The sequence below is a fragment of the Otolemur garnettii genome, unplaced genomic scaffold (genome assembly GCF_000181295.1).
Source record: "Otolemur garnettii isolate 467f Iridium unplaced genomic scaffold, OtoGar3 scaffold00247, whole genome shotgun sequence".
NCBI lineage: Eukaryota > Metazoa > Chordata > Mammalia > Primates > Galagidae > Otolemur > Otolemur garnettii.
In genome coordinates, this window is record NW_003852642.1 from 1,468,255 (window position 1) to 1,489,044 (window position 20,790).

Sequence of the window (20,790 nt, forward strand, 5' to 3'; positions counted from 1 at the left end):
TTAGGCTATTTGGTTATAGCTTTCATATAAAAAGGTTTAAATTAGTTTCATAATAGGGGTGTGTACATTGGATACTTTTTCCTCCATTCTTCTGAGCAAAGTATCACAAGAATGGAGGAAAAAGTATCCAAATGAGATATATTTTTAAACTATATTGTGCATATAGTTTTTCATATTTAAGTGCAATGTCCAGTACAAAAGTGTTTACTTGACCAATGTTTCTTATCTTATAGATTAATTCACTCTAGATACTGAAACTTTGAATTAAATTAAACTGCATTTTGGTGAGAAGCTGAAAGCAGACAATAGTTTTAAATCAGACAATCAATCAATCATTTAATAAAATAATATCTTTCCAGAGGTCAGATATAAATGTTAGAAAATTTATTCTGGTTCATGTTTTGATTATTTATGGTGAGAGCAGAAAAATCTTTTATCAGAGATATTTATCTGCTCAAAAAGAAAAAAAAGAGAGAGATTTATTTCTTTTAACATCAAACAAAAAAATTTTATACCAAAATTCAAACTAACATATAGAGTTAGGTTAGGAAAAAAAGATTGTTAGACACAAACATTGTTAACTACAGAACAATGCATACTGTTTAGGATGACAAATTTAGGATTGTGTTAAAACAGTACTAAAAGTTTATGAAAAAGTCCATTTATATATAATTATGTTTAAGCAATTTTTAGGTAAAATGGAGTTCATCAGCATTCTGTAATCATGGAAAACAAATGAATTTTACTTTTTTGCTAAATTTATACATTTACATAAAACCTAAGTTGATAAGTATGTTTATATAGAAAATATAAATAATGTTCAATTATAAGAAGGGTACCTCCAAATAATTATTGGTGTTTTCTTCCAATGACTATGCCTAGCGTAACTTTAAGCACATTGTGATTGACAGTCTGACACATCTAACAATATGGCTGCATCTATAGGAGAAAGCAAGCTTAGTAATTAGAGTCCATTCATGAAGAAGTATCACTCTGTTATTTTGGAACTTTTAGTGCAGAACCTCTAAAGAATCACCTTTAGAACTAGGAATTTTGAGTTAGGAAGTTTATGCCTGGTCATTTATAATACAAACAAACATTACCACCAATATATCTATTGCAGTTTTACCGGTCCAAGTTCCCCTTGGCAATGGCTTTGTTGACAGCCTCTTTCACGTCCTTGTTTCTCAGACTATAGATCATGGGATTCAGCATGGGAATCACTGTGGTGTAAAACACGGCCACCATTTTCCCCTGCGCCACAGACTCCTCGGTGGGCCGCCTAAGATACATGAAGATGAGGGTCCGGTAAAACATGGAAACAGCGGTCAGGTGGGAGCCGCAGGTGGAGAAGGCCTTCCTCCGGCCCTCGGCGGAGCGCATGCGCAGGACAGCCACCACGATGAGTGTGTAGGAGACCAGGACCACCGAGAGGGAATAGGTGAAGTTAATTCCTGCAATGACTATCATCGTGTACTCTTTGATGTGCACCCCCCCGCAGGCGATCTTGATGAGAGGGGGGTCTGCACAGTAGAAGTGGTTGATTTAAAAGTTCCCACAGAGGTACAAACCATAGGTCCACAGCGTGCAGATGAGACTGACAGAAAATTCATAGAAATAGGCACAGATACAAGAAAGGATGTAAATCAATTCAGTATTTAACAGCAAAATTGTTTTGGTTTTTTTTTTAAGCTAAAAATAAACTTGAAGACAGTTGAAATGGTATTCATAGCCTGTGGGTGTGGTGGCTCACCTCTGGAATCCTAGGTGGGAGGCCAAGGCAGGCGGATCCCTTGAGCTCAGAATTTGGAGAACAGCCTGAGTAAGAGTGAGAGACTCGGTCTCCAGAAACAGCCAGGTGTTATGGGGGGCACCTATAGTCCCAGCTACTTGGGAGGCTGAAGCAAGAGAATTGCTTGAGCCCGAGTTTGAGGTTGCTGTGAACTATGACGCTACAGCACTCTACTGACAGGGACAAAATGAGACTCTGTTCTCAAAAAAAAAAGGGGGGGGTGTTCACAAACATGAAAGCAGATATTGATAATGTAAAACAATAGAGCTGATGAAAACAAAATGAAAATTTTTGTCCTTGAGAATATGGAGCCAGAATATATAAGCATAAGGAAAAATTGGTAGCTAAGATAATCACCAATAACAAGAAAGGATGAAAGCATACAGTATTATGAATTTTATTTCTTCCTCATGAAATTTACAAGGGGATATTTCAGATCACGGTAGGAGGTTCTCTTCTCACCATCATTCTGGGTCTCAACTTGTCAGGTCCTCTGCTTTCTACAATGTGTAGTTTATAAGAGGTCACTTGATCCTCACTTTCTGGCTGTGGAATACTGCAGAAAAGGTGGGGATGTATCTCTGTTTTTGAAACAGCTAGGTCTGGAAGTTTAATATATAAAAATCGTACTTCCATTCCACAGGTAAGAACTAGTGACATTGCAAAGGTGGTGGATAATGTCATTTGTAGTGGGCAAAAACTTCAAGCAACAGCACACTTACCTCAACATCATTAGTACTTTTTCACTTATATCTTATTTCTGTCTATTCATTGAAAATACAAACAATAAATTTCCTCAAAATTATCAAAAAGAAATGGTTAATCTCCACCCCTTCTGATGAACTATGGATCTCATTGTCTGCTTTATATTTTTATTTAGTTACAAATGCTCTACTAATTGCTTTGCTCATGGCCTCCTTCACATCCTTGTTCCTGAGACTGTAGATCATGGGGTTCAACATAGGAATGACTGTAGTGTAGAAAACAGCCACCATTTTCCCCTGCTCCACGGACTCCTCAGTTGGGCTTCTAAGATACATGAAGAAGAGTGTTCCATAAAATATGGTGACAGCTGTCAAGTGGGACCCGCATGTGGAGAAGGCTTTCTTTCTTCCCTCTGCTGAACGCATTCGTAGGATGGCGATGAGGATAAATATGTAGGAGATGATAATAACCAGTAACGAGTAAGAGAAGTTGAGACCTGCCAGTGTACGCATGGTGTATTCTTTAATGAAGGTCCCCGCACAGGCCATTTTGATGAGAGCTGGGTCCGCACAGTAGAAATGGTTGATCTCAACGTTCCCACAGAAGTACAAACCATGGGTCCACAGTGTGGAGATCAAACTAATAAAAAAGCCATATATGTAAGGGAAAGAGATCAGTCGAATACAGACAGTTCTGGACATTCTGCTGCCATAAAGTAAAGGGTTGCCAATCGCCATGTATCGATCAAAGGCCATCACAGCAAGGATGAAGACCTCTACATGCACAAAGGCAATAAAGAAAAAGCACTGTACTATACACCCAGCATAGGAAATGGTTTTGGTCTCAGAAAGCAAATTTTCCAACATTTTAGGGGTGACGTTGGAGGAGAACCACACATCTGCAAAAGACAAGTGACTGAGGAAAAAATACATGGGGCTGTTGAGCTGGGGGCTGATCCTGATTAATATGATCATGCCAATGTTCCCAATCAAGGTGATGATGTAGACCAGCAAGAAAACCAAAAAGAAAAGGAGCTGTAATTCGGGGCGACTAGTTAGTCCCAAAAGAATAAATTCTGTCACGTCAGTAAAATTGAGCATTTTCTTAAATCTCATCCAAAGATAGATGCATTTTATCTAATGAAATAAATAGAACTTGGTAAATATACACATTTAATATAGCCATTTTTCATTTATATTATATTTTCCTAAACCATTTCATTGCCTTTGCTCTTATTTTATTCCTCCTTCCTTCTTTCTCATATATATTTTCTTATCAATACTTATTTTTCCCATGCCCATATACATATACATGAGAATTTTATGCAGAAAGTGGTAAAATATTATAAAAATACAGAAATACAGTCACATAATTCATTGTATCTGATTTTACTTGCCTGGAAACATGTAGGAGAATTTTTGTTCTTACCATTTTCTAGAAAGACAAAAACCTCTTCTCATTGGCCTCAACTTTTAGAATGTGTTTATGTTTGATTTATTTGCTAGATTTGTGGAGTTTATATGGTCTATGGCATATTATAAATTCATTCAAAGCCACAGTCAAGGAAGAACTACTTCACAATCAGAAAATAGTACTCTAATTTAATAATCATGCAAATTTGATATCTTTTTTATAAAATGACTTAATAAAAATGTGTACTCTATTGTCATATGACTTTATTAAAAATGACTTACTAAAAATGTGTACTTTATTGTTATATCCACTACTCATATCAGAACAAAATGAAAAACAGATGATTTTTTCATGGATATAGCAATTATCAATTTGTTAAAAAATCAACCTAAAAAAGAATTGAAGCCTTGCTAAATTTTGTGTTTCAAACAAATCTGGTGAAAATGAACTGAGCATCTCATCCTCTTTAGACATCATTCTCCCTTGACCTAGAAGGATTAACAACTTCTATGGCAGCGTCTTCCTTTCTCTCTGCCTCAGAACTTTGAGTAAAATAGAGTAATAAAATACTGAGTGAGGCCAATATTACTCGATTGTAAATACTTATGCTTAAATTAATAAAATGTCTAAAATATACCAGAAAGCTAAAAACATTTGTTAGTGCAATAGGGAGGGAGTTATTTTGGGTTTTGATCACAAAATAAATTTACAAGCTATCTGGTTCTAGTATATTCTAATACTTCAGTTTAAATATTTGAGCTAACTTATAAGTAGCAATGTTATACATATGTTCTGTTGATTCTTCATCCAAATGATGACACAATGGATAATTCTTCATAAAACTATCATAGATGGTCTCTGGTGATGGTGAATTGCTGAGAGACAATAAAGATTAACAACTTGGGTGATTTTCTTATTACAATAAGCATTATGTTGAAACATTTTGTGAATAGTAAAATGATTAAAGTTCACTATAGTCCTTTAGTGTGTCCAGTACTGGCTAAGGAAATCATATACCTGTGTAAAGAAGGTTCTGAACTCTTAATGGTCAAGAGTGTTACTTGTCTCATATTCTGGGAATGTTTTCCTTATGCTACTACAAGCACAATACTTGAGATAAGAGGAGGAAAAAAGTTCACATAAGTCTCAAATGTTCATGTTATTTAAAAAAAAGTCTTTTAATAAAATAGAAATGAATTCAGTAAAAATACTTAGAAAAAGAATCTTTTGGTCTTTAACATTTGCTGGGCTTGTTTTTTGAGTACCTTATCTTAGTGTATTACCTATTCAGAAGGAGAAAAATAGTTGTAATATGTAGTATTCAATTTGAAAGAACTGCTGCCATTTTCACAGTAACTATTGAGTGTACAGAGGCATGCACACTCATATACACACACAATATTTGTATAAGAACAACCCAATTAATAGCTTCTCTATCACCTAAACAGTGAATACTTTGTACCTACCTCAAAGAGCTATAAAGAAGATGAATGAAATATTAAATGGAAAATACCTCTAATAGATTACTAAACCACAGTAGTGCAACAATTGAATGTATAATATTATTTAAATCTTATGTTTTCAGAAAAATTTTTGAAGCAATAAAAATTTATATTGTATCAGTAAAAAAGAGAGAAATTAAGGTGGTGCCTGTGGCTCAAGGAGTAGGGCACCAGCCCCATATACCAGTAGTGGCGTGTTTGAACCCAGTCCTGGCAAAAAAACTACAAAAAAAAAAAAGAAAAGAAAAGAAAAAGAGAGAGAGAGAGAGAGAAATTATATATTTAGCTCTGTGCCCTGTATAAAGATTTAAACAGAATATTTTTCTTCAAAGGCTAATATTTCATGATACAGGACAATAAGATTTGATTGCTTTGAAATAATGTGTTACCCATCTCTGGAAGGTTGTTTCTTCTGAAAGAAATAGAGCTCTTGTGAAGCTTAATCAAGATGATAAAGGTAAAGGAGTGAAAGAGTATCTAGCATACTAAAGAGCATTGGCTAGTATTACCGTACTTTTCCTCATTGTTACAAGCTGCATGCATTCATAATAACATTTTCATCAAACCCTTCTTGTTATAAACCTTCCATTGAACTCTCTATTGGCAAGTAACTTTGTTTATTTGTAAATTGTGTCACTCAAAACTAAAACACTCACTAATATTAGCTCATGTATATAACAGAATGTACCCTTACCAGTGATTTCATAACTTTAGGTAAATGTCATTGGTTTCCTATTCAGGTTTAAATTTTTGTTATTTTGTTTTATTATTATTTATTTGTCTAATGCTTCCCAGAAAACCCACTGGTTCTCCTTTTGTGCATCAATAAGTATTTCTAAGGAACCGTTTCTTGTCTATAAGACACATCCCTTTTTCTATTCATTATACAGATTTCGGCTCTTTCTCCTTATTTCTTGGTATATTTTTCTATCTTAGTTTTCCTGTCATATCTGCTACCCCCAGTACTCATTTCTTTGTTGGAATTCCCATGATTTAAAAAAAATAGAGATTGGAAAAACAGGAAATTATTTCCTCTCTTTCTTAGAACATTGGCAGTGATTGAAGCCAAATTGACACAGAAACATTGTAAGTGACCTCTACCAAAATTCCAAGAGCAGAGAGAAGTGTTACTTTATTTCACTGTGAATTTGTAAAGAGAGAAAACAAAGGGCAATCTATATTACCATATCCCCTTTCCATGGCATGGCAAACTAACACAGCTTCTTAGGAAAGAATTATGGAGAATCCTCAAAGAACACAAAATAGACCTTCCAGCAATCCAATGGGATTGCTTCCTTGATCCTGCAATCCCATTACTAGGCATCTACTGAGAGGAAAAAAAAAAAACAAAAAAAAAAAACATTTTATCATAAGAACATTTGCACTAGATGATTTAATTGTGGCTCAATTTACAATCACCAAGATGTGGAAACAACCCAAGTGCCCATTAACCCATGAATGGATTAATAAATTATAGTACATGTATTCCATGGAATACTATTCAGCTGTAAGAAAACATGGAGACTTTACATGTTTTCTATGTACCTTGATGGAGTTGAAACACATTCTTCCTAGTAAAGTATTACAAGAATGGAAAACCAAGTGTCCAAGGTACTCAATACTAATATAAAGCCAGTAAAGGAATTAATTCATGTCCACACAAGAGAAAAACACAATTTAATTCAAGCTGGATAGGGAGGCAGAAGGGAGAGGGAAAGAGGGAGGAAGATTGATGTACTCCTACTTAATGGGCACAAAGTAAGGGTACATGGACAACTGGAAGCACACTTCTGAAACAGGGACCTTACCTAACAAGCACAATTATAACCTAATCATTTACACCGTCATATTAATCTGAAATAAAAAAATATATAGGCCACAATATAAAGTTAGTTGTTAGTTGTTTTAGCAAAAAACTGGGAATCTAAAAAGGCTATATTTAGAGACAAGTTAATCATGGTATGCTCAAATGATAGAATATCACGCAGCTGTTGAAAATTATTTGTTTAGAATTTATAAGCCAAGTCAAAGTATGTATGATTCTAACCAAGGCAGAGCACAGAAATGAATTCAATAAGAACTGAGTATATTAAAAATAATGAAAAAGACTAGAAGGAAATAAATGAGAACATTGACAAAAAAAAAAAAATCCCCTTTCCTCTGCAGAGAATTCTGCACCATTCTTTTTGCCCTCTTCATATAATTGGCTGTATTTCACATACTTGGGCAAGAAATCTACTGATGTTCTCAGCCTATTCTATGCAGGGTCTCAAAGGGAACATTTACAGAAATATAGATTTTTATCAGTGATAAAGAAAAAAACATTTTCAATTGCACACTATTTCAAATTGCGCACGAACTTTATGGCTACCTTGTATTTAATTAGAACATTTCAACTGTCTCTTTTTCATTCATGGTCAACATGGTAAGAACATATAAGAAAAGAGCAATCTTCAAGCACTCAAATTCTGAATGTACAATGACAAAGACTTAAAACAACTCTAAGAAAACCTCAAATATTAGTAATTATTCAATGACAAATTTGGACTAGGCAACAAAATGAGATACGGACTGTTGAAACTCTTCTGAAACCCATCTGAGTTTACCTCCAGCTCGGTTGTTGTAGAATATATATAAAGTGAATAATGATCACTCAGCCTAGGTAAAAATTTCCTGGTTTAGACATGCAAATTTTCATCCTGGGAAACCCCATAGTCCTGGGCAAACCAAGAAGATTGTGTACCTTCAGAAGTGTTGGAACCCATTATTTAAACTGCAAGGGATTTATAAACATCTTCATAGTGCTATTTAGAACAGTTCAGGGAATTCTAGATAATACTATGCCAAACTCACTTGTTCTCTCAGACTGGCTCCACGTTAAGCTCCAATCACAAAGGACAAATGAGAAAGAATAAAGAAAGGACCTAGTGGTTTCTAAGCAGTGTGGGATCATTTATTCATGTCTTGTGGACAAGAAGGCTCCTTTGCCACTGATTAACCTTGGGAACGTACTGTTGGTATTGCATAGATACCAGCACGTATAAAAGTTTAATTCAATGACTGTTCCCACGTATGAAAGAGAGAGATAGAAACAGAGAGACAGAGAAGTTAATAATGACACTTGTGCTAACAAGACAGTGCCTTTAGTAGAAAAAAATGGAGACACTATTATTTGGTCACCATTTAGTGACACTTTATAGAAAGGACTACAGTTGTTTGTTTAGGTAAAGTAGTGTGCATTTCTGCCAGTAGATGAATTACAGTTCTTGCACTAGGGGCATCAAACCCCAAAGCACCATCTACAACTGCCCTTTACTGTGGCAGTAAAGAGTCTCTGATCCCACTTCCTAATACCCCTCTACAGAACATTCTCTTCCTACTCAGAATCACAAGGAAAACCTAAAGGACTGATACTTCAATTTTGTAGAAACACACATATTTCTCCTGTGCATATACCAACCTGGGCATGAAGAAAAAAAAATGTTTTGGAGACATCCCATCTGTCATCACCAATGAATGATTCAAAAGGATTTATAAAGGTTGGGTTTCCCAGTCTGGGACATTCCCACTGGAGAATACAGATCAGAACATGAAGCAATTTAAATGTTACATATTGCATCATGTGTAATGGGAAATGAATCTCAAGAGCAAAATATCTCTCAACACAATTAGAACATTTAAAAACAAGGGCTTGAACAACTTCTTTCTTCCTGTTTAAAATGATTCCTCTCTATTCTAGGGTCTATGTTGCCTTTGTTTGGAAAGGAAAAAAAGATCTTGGTTTCCTTAGTAATGATAATCATTGAATAGGGCAGTCACAACATATATTCAGATGATCTATATTTCACAGTTGGCAAACACTGGTATGTTTATTTGCATTAGTTAAGAAAATCCCTTCCCTTTTTGAAGAAGAATGTTAAGAAGAAGTGAAATAGTAAAAGAGCATACATCACCTAAGCATGTGGCACTGATAACACTATATGGGCTTCTTTTCACTGAAATGTAATTCTCTGAAACCAACTTAATTCTTAGATTAAGATTGATAGCTTTCCACCTTTGTTTATTTTTTCCTTTTAAACATTGTAGAAAAACAAATGCCTTATCCCTTTTAATTGGTGAAAGATGATTTCTAAGGCTGTTTTCTTCATTTTATCATTTATAACCACTGAAGATAGAAGAGTAATAAACACACTTAAGAAATACTATTTGAATTTTTATTGACAAAGATAACATTGTTTATAAATGCAATGGGTATGATTTTCAGGTCATGACCTCTATGTCACAAGACATGCAGCTTTATTTCTCTAATCGAGTTCCATTTTGTAAAGTGGAAGAAGCTAATTAGATGATTTCTCTCCCTGCTTCCCACGGGACTGCATCTGAGCCCAACTGTTACATGTACTATGTGATTTTCAAGCTTGATGTCATCACCTATAGATATTAATATTTGTTAATATTTTTTACATACCTGGAATAATTTAAATATGTCATACCAGCTCTCATGGAGCTTTTATTCTTTTAATACATCCTTATCTGATTACTACTAAGTTTTCCATACTTAGAACTCTGAGACCTTCCAATAATTTTTCCAATTCTTTTCATCCTTCAAGAAGAAAGGAGTGTTTTGGAGTGATCATAACATAGTGGACCACAGAGGATCTTTGGAAGCTCAGACCCTACCTCTCCAGGCACCACATACTGCAATTATTACTGTTTTGCCTGCTTGTTGCTTCCAAGATTTAAGTAGGAAAAATAATACAAGCCATTCTATTACTTGAATTCTACAAACCTAATAGAACATTTTTGATGTCTCCCCCCAATTTCTACTACAGTTTAGAGAAACAGGGTAAAGTCAGGGATTCCCCTTTTCCTCAGGCAAACATACATAAGTGATCTCTTTTAGCTTTCCCTTTATCTCTCTTGTTCCTTCAAATTAGGATATTTCTCTAGAAGTCTTATGAAATATGTCTTTCACAATTTTTAAATTTCTGACTTTCCTTTACCTTGAAATGTGCTAATGTGGTACTGTAGTATAATGAAAAATATTTATAATTTCCTGAATGAGGAGAACCATAAGGGTAAAACCCTTCTAACTAATAACTTTGAACCACATCTGCATTTATGTCAATCAAATGACTTTTGGAGATCCCCTAAACATGGGGTAACTCCTTTGGTTGCCAGAGGAACCAACCACATGCATGATTACAGGGTCATAACTTTTAGCTCCACTCTCCAACCACTAAGGAAGGAGGAGGGAATGGAGGTTGATCATATCACCAGTGGCCAAAAGTTGATTCAATCAGCCTATATATGGAGCCTCCACAGAACCCAAAAGGATAGGGTTCAGAGAACTTCTGGATTGATAAGCACATGGATGGGGTAGAAGGATGGGTGATGGGCCTGCAGAGAGCATGGAAACTTCACACTGCTTTCCATACTCATTGCCCTATGCAAAGCGATCTTTGATCTGGTGGTTCCTTAATTGTATCCTTTTATAATACACCAGTAGTCTGGAAAAATAATTTGTTTTCTAGGTTCTGTGGGCCATTCTATCAAACCCAAGATGAAGTTAGAAGAATCCCCAGTATTGCCTGCTTATCAGGAACCCACACTTGCTATCAGTATCTGAAGTGAGAGGTGGGGCAGTGGAATATTATAGGACTGAGCCCTGAGCCTGTGTGATCTGATGCTACCTACAGATAATGTCAGAATTGCATAAGATTAAGTCAAATTGTAGGATGGGCCATTGGCAACTGTGAAGAATTGAAGAATTTTTTGGCAAAGAGAAAAACACACACACATACATTAGAACACAGAAGTGTGTATGAACTTTTACAAGGAAAAAGTTTCATTTTTTTTAGTGACATAGCAATTATATAATATTAATTAACATTGACTCACAAGTGTTAATGATCATTATTTAAAAAGATGATTTGGGCCATCTATCAGCCCACAAGTTTTATTAAATTCTCACAAATCCCTGGAGACCATATAACATTCATTTTATCATAAACACAACAGTTAACATATTAGTAATTATACCTGCAGTGGCTAAACTATTTCAGTCCACAGAATTATTTATTGAATAATTGAATTATTTTTTAATATTAATATAACAAAAGGGTGATAATCATTGCATGTGAATTACTGCCTTACCCATTCCCTGAACTTTCAGAAAGCAGGATTAGATATGAGAGGAAACACTGTAAGACTGGACAGTACTTAGGATTCCACTCTGATCCTCTTTGCCAGAAGTTGCTTCTCTTGTCATGTAGTAACTCAGACTGTGATCCCTAGATTGTGTCTGGACCCAATCTTTAGATGGCTGGGTAACGTGCTATTCATTCAAACCTAGTAACCTGGTTCCAACTCTTCCCTGATTCTTAGGTTAGAATATTTTTTCTTTTTCTTTTTTTTTTTTTTTGCAGTTTTTGACTGGTGCTGGGTTTGAACCTACCACCTCTAGTATATGGTGCCAGCAGTCTACTCCTTTGAGCCAAAGCCACCACCCATGGGTTACAATTTTTTTTTTTACACCAGATTGGTTCTCACTTGTGAAAAACCTTCCTATGACTTAGTCTATAAAGAACACACGTCTTCTCCTCTGACACACATTATAGTTGTGACCTTTCCTTTGCTGCTGAGATATTTTAAGAGGTAGTATCAGGCCATGGAGAAACTAAGTAAGAAATTTTAGTGCATGCTGCCTGTTCATTGATTTGACAGCATGACGTTGACCATTCTCAAACAACCTCAAAGGTCTAAGGAGTATTGAAATTTAGTTGAGGGCATATTAGAATCCCATGTGTACTGACAGGGGGTGAAATGGTAAGAGTGGAATGGCAAACATGGAAGTGACAATGCAGTAATAAGTATTTACACTGGAGAAAGCCTCCATGCTCGTGCTGACATCAACAACATCAACCTAAGCATCATAATTTGTAAAGTAACTTTAGAGAGATAGACATTAACAAATGCCTTGTGGTTTTTTTAAATTCCATAAATACACAAGAAAAAAGCTAGGAAAAATTTTAAAATTAGATAACATATGCCCTCGACCTATATGAAGAAAAAGATTCTTCTATAAATCCTTGATTTCTAAAACAGCCAGATTACATTAGAAAATACATCCATTAAAGCATTCTATGATATTACAAAAAAAGTTAGCTATAATACTCAGCTCTGGAAAGATGTTTAATTTATATGACTAAACAATACACAAGAGATTTTACTTAGTATTTGAGGAGACTTTATTAGTTATCTAAAATCTTCCCTTACCTGTGAAATACTATGTCATTGATTTCAACTGTTGAATAACAATAGAATTGGGTTAGCAACATGTCTATTAAGTGAGTAAGAAGGGTAAGATATGTGTATTTTTAAAAAAATAAAAATATTGGTTATTAAAATAATAATTATAGACACAGAATTTTCTAAAGTGCTTCAGGTTGTACAAATATACATCATCCCATGGTTAGGTAGTGTGACAAAACCATCTCTCACAAACAAAACAGCGGTTAACTTTTGTCTGCCCTTATTGGCAAGCTTTTTGTTCTTAACTATACTATTATGTAAAGTTTTTTGATCAGATAATCTTGATAATGTGTAGTTTTTAAGTTATTTAATCCCACCAAGTGATTGGTGCTACTGTATCATAAAGAAAGATTCATTAGAAGTATTTTCACTAGTTAGGAAAAGTTTCCAGGAGGTCTTGACTGGAAAGTAAATTGAAGGTTATTAGCAAAGTAGATGTAAAAAAGTGAGAACGGATTGACTTGTACTTACATTTAAGCCTGTGTGTACGTGTGTGTGTACATGAGTATACTAACTTGAATAAAAACGTGTTTTATTCCATCAAAGCTCATCAGAGCTACGTCGTCTGTCTTCCTCCCACGTGACTTTGCACATTATTTATCAACAGAATAGTTTGCTCTTTAATTATAGATATAACATTCATCTTTCAGCCTGATAACAATTTCCTGGAATCAACATTTCCCAGACTGTCTTATAGGGAAGTAGGAGAATATAATTACGTTTTGACATACGAGATAAAAACAGACATTTTATATGAAAGATTTAGAGAACTGGAATAACATTTTCACATGTGGGCTGGCTTTCTGGCATTTTGGATCATGAAGTGACCTTAAGAATGTAAGTTATGCTCAAAGTAACACAGGCTACAGAGAGTCTAGAGACCACGCCTAATAAAACTGGCCTATAGGTCAAGATTGCTGCCTGGAGACTTCTTTTCTGACTTGAAAACAAAACAAAGCAAAAGTTCAGTGTTGTTTAAACTGCTTTTTGCCCCCAAGAAATGACCCTAGCTCATACAGCAGGAATGCGAGGGAATGGTACTTCCTACTCTTCCCATTTCCCGCCACTTTTTTCAGGAATTTGAACTCAGTCAGCAGCACAGCAGAAATTTAGAAAAGTGTTGTGCATAAGTAGCCTAAAACGGAGTGCCTAACCCGATAAGATTGCATCCTACTACTTATAGAACTTTTCAACACTAGTTCAGAGCTTTCATTTCCCTGGTTTCTGCTTTCCTATTGCTTTCCTCAAGGCCTCTTTCACATCCTTGTTCCTGAGGCCATAGATCATGGGGTTCAGCATGGGGATCACAGTGGTGTAAAACACGGCCACCATCTTCCCCTGCTCCACCGACTCCTCCGTGGGGCGTCTCAGGTACATGCAGAGGAGGGTTCCATAGAAGATGGTGACGACAGTCAGGTGGGAGCCACACGTAGAGAAAGCTTTTCTTCTCCCTTCTGCAGAGCGGCTTCTCAGGATCACTGCAAGGATGAACATGTAGGACGAGAGAATGATTAGGAGGGACTGGGCGTTGCTGTAGCCGGCGACTATGAACATGGACAGCTGTTTGGCATAGGTGTCAGAGCACGCCAGTTTGATCAGAGGAGGGTCTGCACAATAGAAATGGTTGATTTCATTAGCACCACAGAAGGAGAGACTGTAGGTCCTCATGGTCTCCATCACACTGAGGAGGAAGCCGTACACATAAGGCACAATGACCAGGCGGACACAGACGCTCTTGGACATCTTGCTACTGTAGAGCAGCGGATTGCAGATGGCCATGTAGCGGTCATACGCCATGACCGCCAGCATGCAGTGCTCTGTGAGGACCACGGCGATGACAATGTAGCACTGCACCAAGCAGCCTGCATACGAAATGGTCTTCTTCTGCGATAAGAAATTTTCTAGCATTTTGGGAGTGACATTTGTGGAGAAACACAGATCTAGAACGGATAAACTAGAGAGAAAAAAGTACATGGGAGTGTGAAGTCGAGAATCGATTTTGATTAAAACAATCATGCCCAGGTTTCCTACCACAGTGACCACGTAGACACAAAGGAACAGCACAAAGAAAGCCACTCGCAGCTCTGGGCGGCTGGTTAGATCCAAGAGAACGAATTCGTCACTTCAGTGTAGTTTCTTCTGAGCATCTCTTTATCTCATTTGTGAGGCAATGGTTTGATTATCTAAGGAGAAATAGGAAAAGATTTCTTTTAATCACTAAAACCTAGTTAAGTATTATACTTTGTTTTAAAACATTTAAAAGGTTTTCGTTTTAGTATGTCAGTGGAGTTTTTGTGATTGGATAGGAATAGATATACCATAAAGCAAGCCTAAATGGTCTTCATCAAATCATTCACATGCAGTTTGAATTTATAATCATATTGTGCAAACAAGTTGGAGGTTTAAAACTAAGTTATAAATTGGATTATCATTACAATTGGGGAAATTTATTTTAAAACTCTAGATAATATATGTCAAAGAATAACAATAGACATTAAAATACTTAGAAGGTCTACCTTTGTGGTTTCATAAACACATGAAGATACATGGAAATTTGGAAATAAGTTTAAGGATAACCCAAGCAAAGTTCTTCATCTGAAGTCTGAGAATTGGAATCCGACGGAGGCAAAATGACTTTTCCCATTGAGACCCTCGTCTCCTATTTTTCCATTCAGTGATCTGTTAATATATGATATATCTCACCAAGATAATAATATAACTTATCTCACCAAGATAATAATATAACTCTTATTATCAGTTCTTACTGTTGAATCTGACAAGAATTTCTATGTATTTAAGTTGTTCTGGGTGGTGGGCATGTGTATGCTGTTTCTTTGCTTTATAGGTTTATAGGTTAATTGTGGAATACCTATCTAAACAACCCCTTTTATTTGACTCTCTAACATTCATGTTATGTTATTAAAAACATTTCTTTCCATTTCCATACCACAATTTAGTCAATCTGCCTTTTGGATTGAACAAGCATATTTATACTTATTCATGGATTCACATCTCAATTCAAGTGTGATAGTATATTCATTGGTTTTTGGTATCTTAGCATATATTTTAATTGGGTAATACATTTCAATTCCTTGCTATTTTTCTATTATTTATTATTTATTCTGCTACACAGAATCACCATTTAGTCCTCAGTTAGATTTAGATTCCCTTTGATATTGCTGTATAAAGAGCCTTATATCAGTGAATTTTAAGGGAATTAACTCAATCACTCTAAAATGGTGAAAAATTTATTTCTTAGAGGGACAGAGTCTTACTCTCTCAGCCAGGCATCATCATAGCTGACTGCAGCCTTCAACCATTGAGTTTAAGTGATCCTCCTGATCCACCTCAGCCTCTCAAGTAGCTGAGACTATAGGTGCACACCACCCTACAAAGCTATTTTCTTATCTTTTATAGAGACAGGATTTTACTATGTTTCCCAGGCTGCTCCTGACCTCCTGACCTCAGGCAATCTTTCTGCCTTGGCCTCTCAAAGTGTTGGGATTATAGGCATGAGCCACTGCAATAATAACTAAACTTATTCCCTGTTAATACCATATACTCAGAAAACTCAATGGTCTGATCTGCTTTGATGCCATTTCCACATAAATTTAGGTCTGCTCAACATCTGTGTGTGTGTGTGTGTGTGTGTGTTAAAAATCAAGAGAGATGTTTTGTTCATTGGGAACAGGAAAAGATAAATCTCTTCAAAATGATGCATCGAGTCAAATTCCCATCAATATTCTAACCTAATTGTTTACAAGTGAAGGGATTCTAAATTTACATAAAAAGTAAAGGTCTAGAAAGTATCTTCCAAACAATAAACAGAGAATTACCTATTATATATCAAGACTTATTATAAAATTTTTATATTCATAACAGTCAGTTATTGATATGCAATTGGAAAAAAAATTCTGTAACCTATATTCCAGAATAGAAATTCCAAAAATAGCTCTATACCTAGATATATGAAAAATAAAGCATTTCAGATCAGAGTTGAAAAGAGAGACTATTTAAATATTTGCTGTTGGCTTGGCACCTGTAGCTCAGCAGCTAGGGCACCAGCCACATGCAATAGAGTTGGCGGGTTCGAGTCCAGCCCACTCCTGCCAAACAACAGTGACAACTACAACCAAAAAATACCCAGGTGTTGTTATGTATGCCTGTAGTCCCAGCTATGTGGGAAGCTGAGGAGAGAGAATTGTTTCAGCCCAAGAGTTTGAGACTGCTGTGAGCTAATGCCATTAGTGAGCTAATGCGAGGGTGAGAGCTTGAGACTGTCATAAATAAATAAAGAAAGAAATATTTGCTCTTGACTTAATTGATCACTTAAATGGAAAATTATTAAATTGTATCTTTACTTCAAAGCAGATGCTGAAACATTTTTTTGACCTTAGGTGGTGGTTTAATTTGTGCTCTTATAGTTTATGTAGCTTATAATTCATAAATATGGGCACTTTTACTGAATTTATTATAAACTTTTTTGGATGTATATTACAACAAAATAAGGTAAAATATTGCATGTGTTAGTATGTCTTTAAATTTTAATTTGCAAACAATCTCAGTATACTAATAATTGCCTAAAATAAAACTTATATCAAAATATTTCCCCTGCCATGGGTTAACGCTAACATTAGAAAATGTCACTATCAGAGGACTCGTCAGAGGCTACACAAAACTTATCCCCTCTGAGCAGGCTCAGTAAATCAAGGTGAAATCAATACTTAATTGTTTACCCACCCTAAGTCTACTGGAGATGTATTAGCTATTAAATATAATAGTATGGGGTCTTTCAATAATTGTTCAGCTTTTATTAACATTGAATTTTATAGTTCAGAAAACGTATTAAGTCCCTTTGTAAAATCTTGTGAGCCATTCATTTATTTATGTACACATACATATAACAAGTAATTATTGGCTATCATTCAAGTTCCAACAAAACAATGGATGCCAGAATTAGGGCCATGGACAAAATAGAAGGAATAGCTTGAGTTATGTGAGTAACCAAGCTCATAAAATTTATGGTTTTGGCCCCAACTCACAGTTCAAGTACAGAACAAGGATTATAGGTCTCAGTGTGGCAATTTTCTTCCATAATACTCTGCTTTCCCAGGAAAGTCAATCTCTTCCTTCAGTTGAATTGCCTGCTTAGGTAACTGCTTAGGGTAACTGTTGCCTAAAGTTTTAAGATTCAATTTATTTAATACTATTATCTTCCTATCCTGCTACAATGATTGAAGCTGTTGGGTACTGGAGGAACCAAATGAAAATAAAAGAACTCCTGGTTTTAGGGATTTTTTGGAGATACAGATAGGGACAGGCATTGTAACAAGGATAAGAGATGGAGGAGGAAGAAAAGTCGGCCTAGGTCTCAGTGCCTTAACTGTAAAGAGTAGGAAGAAATTTGGGCCAAGAATCTAGGATAGTGCCAGGAGTTGTAACTTAATTGGCAATAAGCCAATTAAGGAAGACAAAGTCCTCTTTGAACTCTTAGGTGATGAACAACTTCTCCAGTCTAATGTCTGTGTTTTAGAACTGACTGAGTCTCTAAGGAGCTTTGCAAACTTGCTCAGGCTCCACTGGTCATCTAGACACGCATCCTTTTTAGTGGATGCTATTCTCGCTAGCCATATTTGAATTCCAGAATTGTGAGACAATGGCAAGCAGAAGCAACTAAGATACAAATACAGAGCCCATGGGTAGTTTGTCATACTGCTGCCCAGAGGCCAGAAACACCAATAGCAAAGTGTTCAGATGCAGGCTGTAAACTTGATGATGAACCAAGAATGATTCTGAGTCTGCATAGGCAGCCTACCGAAACAGAATTCTCCACATCATCTTACTGTTCAGATTCTTGGCCTAACTGAGTTATTTGATTGTAAGTAGACGGATTCATATTTCAAGAATCTTGATCGAAAAAATGAAATCAAATAATATTCTTGAAAACAAATCAAAAATTTCCCTCGAGCACAAGTATTGCTTGGGAAAAACCAGATTCTAGACAGAAATAAGGCAGTGGGAAATAATCCAGAATCTTATATAATAAAAAAGAAGGACTTAAGATCTGTTCACCTAGGTTCCTTTTCTCCACACAGTGAAGTTCAGGGATGATTTTCTCATATGTTTAAGAATCATAAGAAAAAGGTATTTGAGCTTCACTTTTCTTGTTATAGGTCAGAAAAATATTTAAATGATTAAGTTACCTAGACCTGAATGATTTTCAATTTGTCTTTTTCTTGTGGAGATTGGTAAAAGTAGACGTTAAGACATTAGCAAATGGTAAATACACAATTATTATTTGAAACTGATCATAGTAAACACAACTGTTGGAACATCCATAATAAGAATTATACCGAAATATCTTAAAATTGAAAGATAGGGCTAAGTAATCACCCTTCAGATTTCTTTCATGGCAAATGCATTGTCTGTGCAAATGTCCCTCAAATTACCTATTTTAATACATACTATTTAAAATGTATACAATTTAATGAAGAGAATATATAAATCGCTAGATATTAAAAACTAACACACAAACACATTTCCTCTCCTACCTGTGAAAATACAGATGTCTCCTTGATGACCTCAAAGGTCAAATTCTGGCCTGTGCTGAGTGATTTATACTCACAATATTGACATCAGAATTTATGTCAGGAGGATTCCCAAAGAGAAGCAATTAGAAGTGGAATCCCAGTGGAGAAAATCCTCTGAGGGAGTGAAGCTAATTAATGGTACCATACTATCTAGAATCAAGATATTAGAAAAAAAGCCCAAATTTTATACACGTGAAGGGCAGTGTAATTGTTTATTATGAATACTAGGGTGGTACTTTTGATGATACCCAAGATCAATCTAGAATACCCTGGGGACAAGTAACTTTTCATAAAACTGAATTAAAGCAATGGTCCTCACCATTTCAAGAAATACTACCATGGTTCCTACATTAATTATCCTTCAACAAGTTCACACAAGAATATTTCCTAAATTCAAAGTTCAGTGCTGTTTAATTGGCATTGTCCTTCCTCTAAAGGGGTTTGCATGTTGCTGGTGTGCTTTATAAACAGATTATACTCAGTACAAGTAATTGATTTTCAGAAAAAAATAGCAAAACAAAGAGAATATCACAGATAAGAGACACTGATAACTATCAAGGACAAAAACAGCACCTGGCATAAGACAATAGTCATTAAGGATATGCTGAATAAATTAATGACTTTCATATTTAATACTGTTTCTGACATGCTTCCCTATCTAAAAAACGTTCCTAAAATTAAGTCCAAAATTGAGCTCAGAGCATACGTGCCTCAAAATGTATGAAGGAATATGTACATTACCAGTAATATTTAAGGTTCAGCACCTGTGGCTCAGTGGCTAAGATGCCAGCCACATATACCTGAGCTGGCAGGTTCGAATCCAGCCCGGGCCCACCAAACAACAATGACAGCTGCAACCAAAAAATAGGGGGCCATTGTGGTGGGTGCCTGTAGTCCCAGATAATTTGGAGGCTGAGGCAGAAGAATCGCTTGAGCCCAGAAGCTGGAGGTTGCTGTGAGCTGTGATGTCATAGCACTCTACCCAGGGTGACAGCTTGAGGCTCTGTCTAAAACAAACAAAAAAAGAGTAATATTTGATATTCACAATAACCCCATAGAATGGGTTTCATAGTGTTATTTTGCAGTTGAATTCACTGATACTAAGAAGCAACTTCTCTAAGTTTACCTAGCTAACAAAAAAGAAAGAAAGAAAGAAAGAAAAACTGGCACTCAAACTCAGTTTCAGATAACTAGGAGACCAACCCTTTCTCACTGTACCCTTCTGTCTCAGTGTGAGGAGACTATTTTGTTAGTTGGTAATGAGAAGTACAGAGGCAGCTTGTTGGGTGGCATGAATTCGGGATGGTTCACCATGGAATGCATCACACAAGCATGTACTTTCTTCACTATATTGGATTTTGTTTTTGATCTCAGTGATTCTTGATTCCCACCAAACCTCTTTCCATTCTGAGCAACAATTCTGCTTCTTAACACCTCGAATCATATCTCAGTCTTTCTTTTGTCCTGTGCTGTC

At 35.8% G+C, this 20,790-nt stretch overlaps 2 protein-coding genes and 1 pseudogene across 2 annotated transcripts; all 3 read right to left on the bottom strand.

Moving 5' to 3' along the window:
* Positions 1-1,125: 1,125 nt before the first annotated feature.
* Positions 1,126-2,452, bottom strand: LOC100952905 (annotated as a pseudogene).
* A 212-nt stretch (positions 2,453-2,664) lies between these two features.
* On the bottom strand, positions 2,665-3,597 carry LOC100953223 (olfactory receptor 5M3-like). Its single transcript, XM_003802480.1, has one exon. The coding sequence runs from the start codon at positions 3,595-3,597 to the stop codon at positions 2,665-2,667; it is 933 nt and encodes a 310-aa protein (XP_003802528.1).
* A 10,338-nt stretch (positions 3,598-13,935) lies between these two features.
* LOC100953529 (olfactory receptor 1030-like) lies at positions 13,936-14,873 on the bottom strand. Its single transcript, XM_023508431.1, is given in 2 exon segments — positions 13,936-14,846; positions 14,849-14,873. Coding segments are annotated over 2 exon segments (936 nt in total).
* Positions 14,874-20,790: the final 5,917 nt, after the last annotated feature.

Bases quoted from the DNA above. Each gene is read 5' to 3' on its own strand.
- LOC100953223 (XM_003802480.1), bottom strand. From the start codon at position 3,597: ATGCTCAATTTTACTGACGTGACAGAATTTATTCTTTTGGGACTAACT.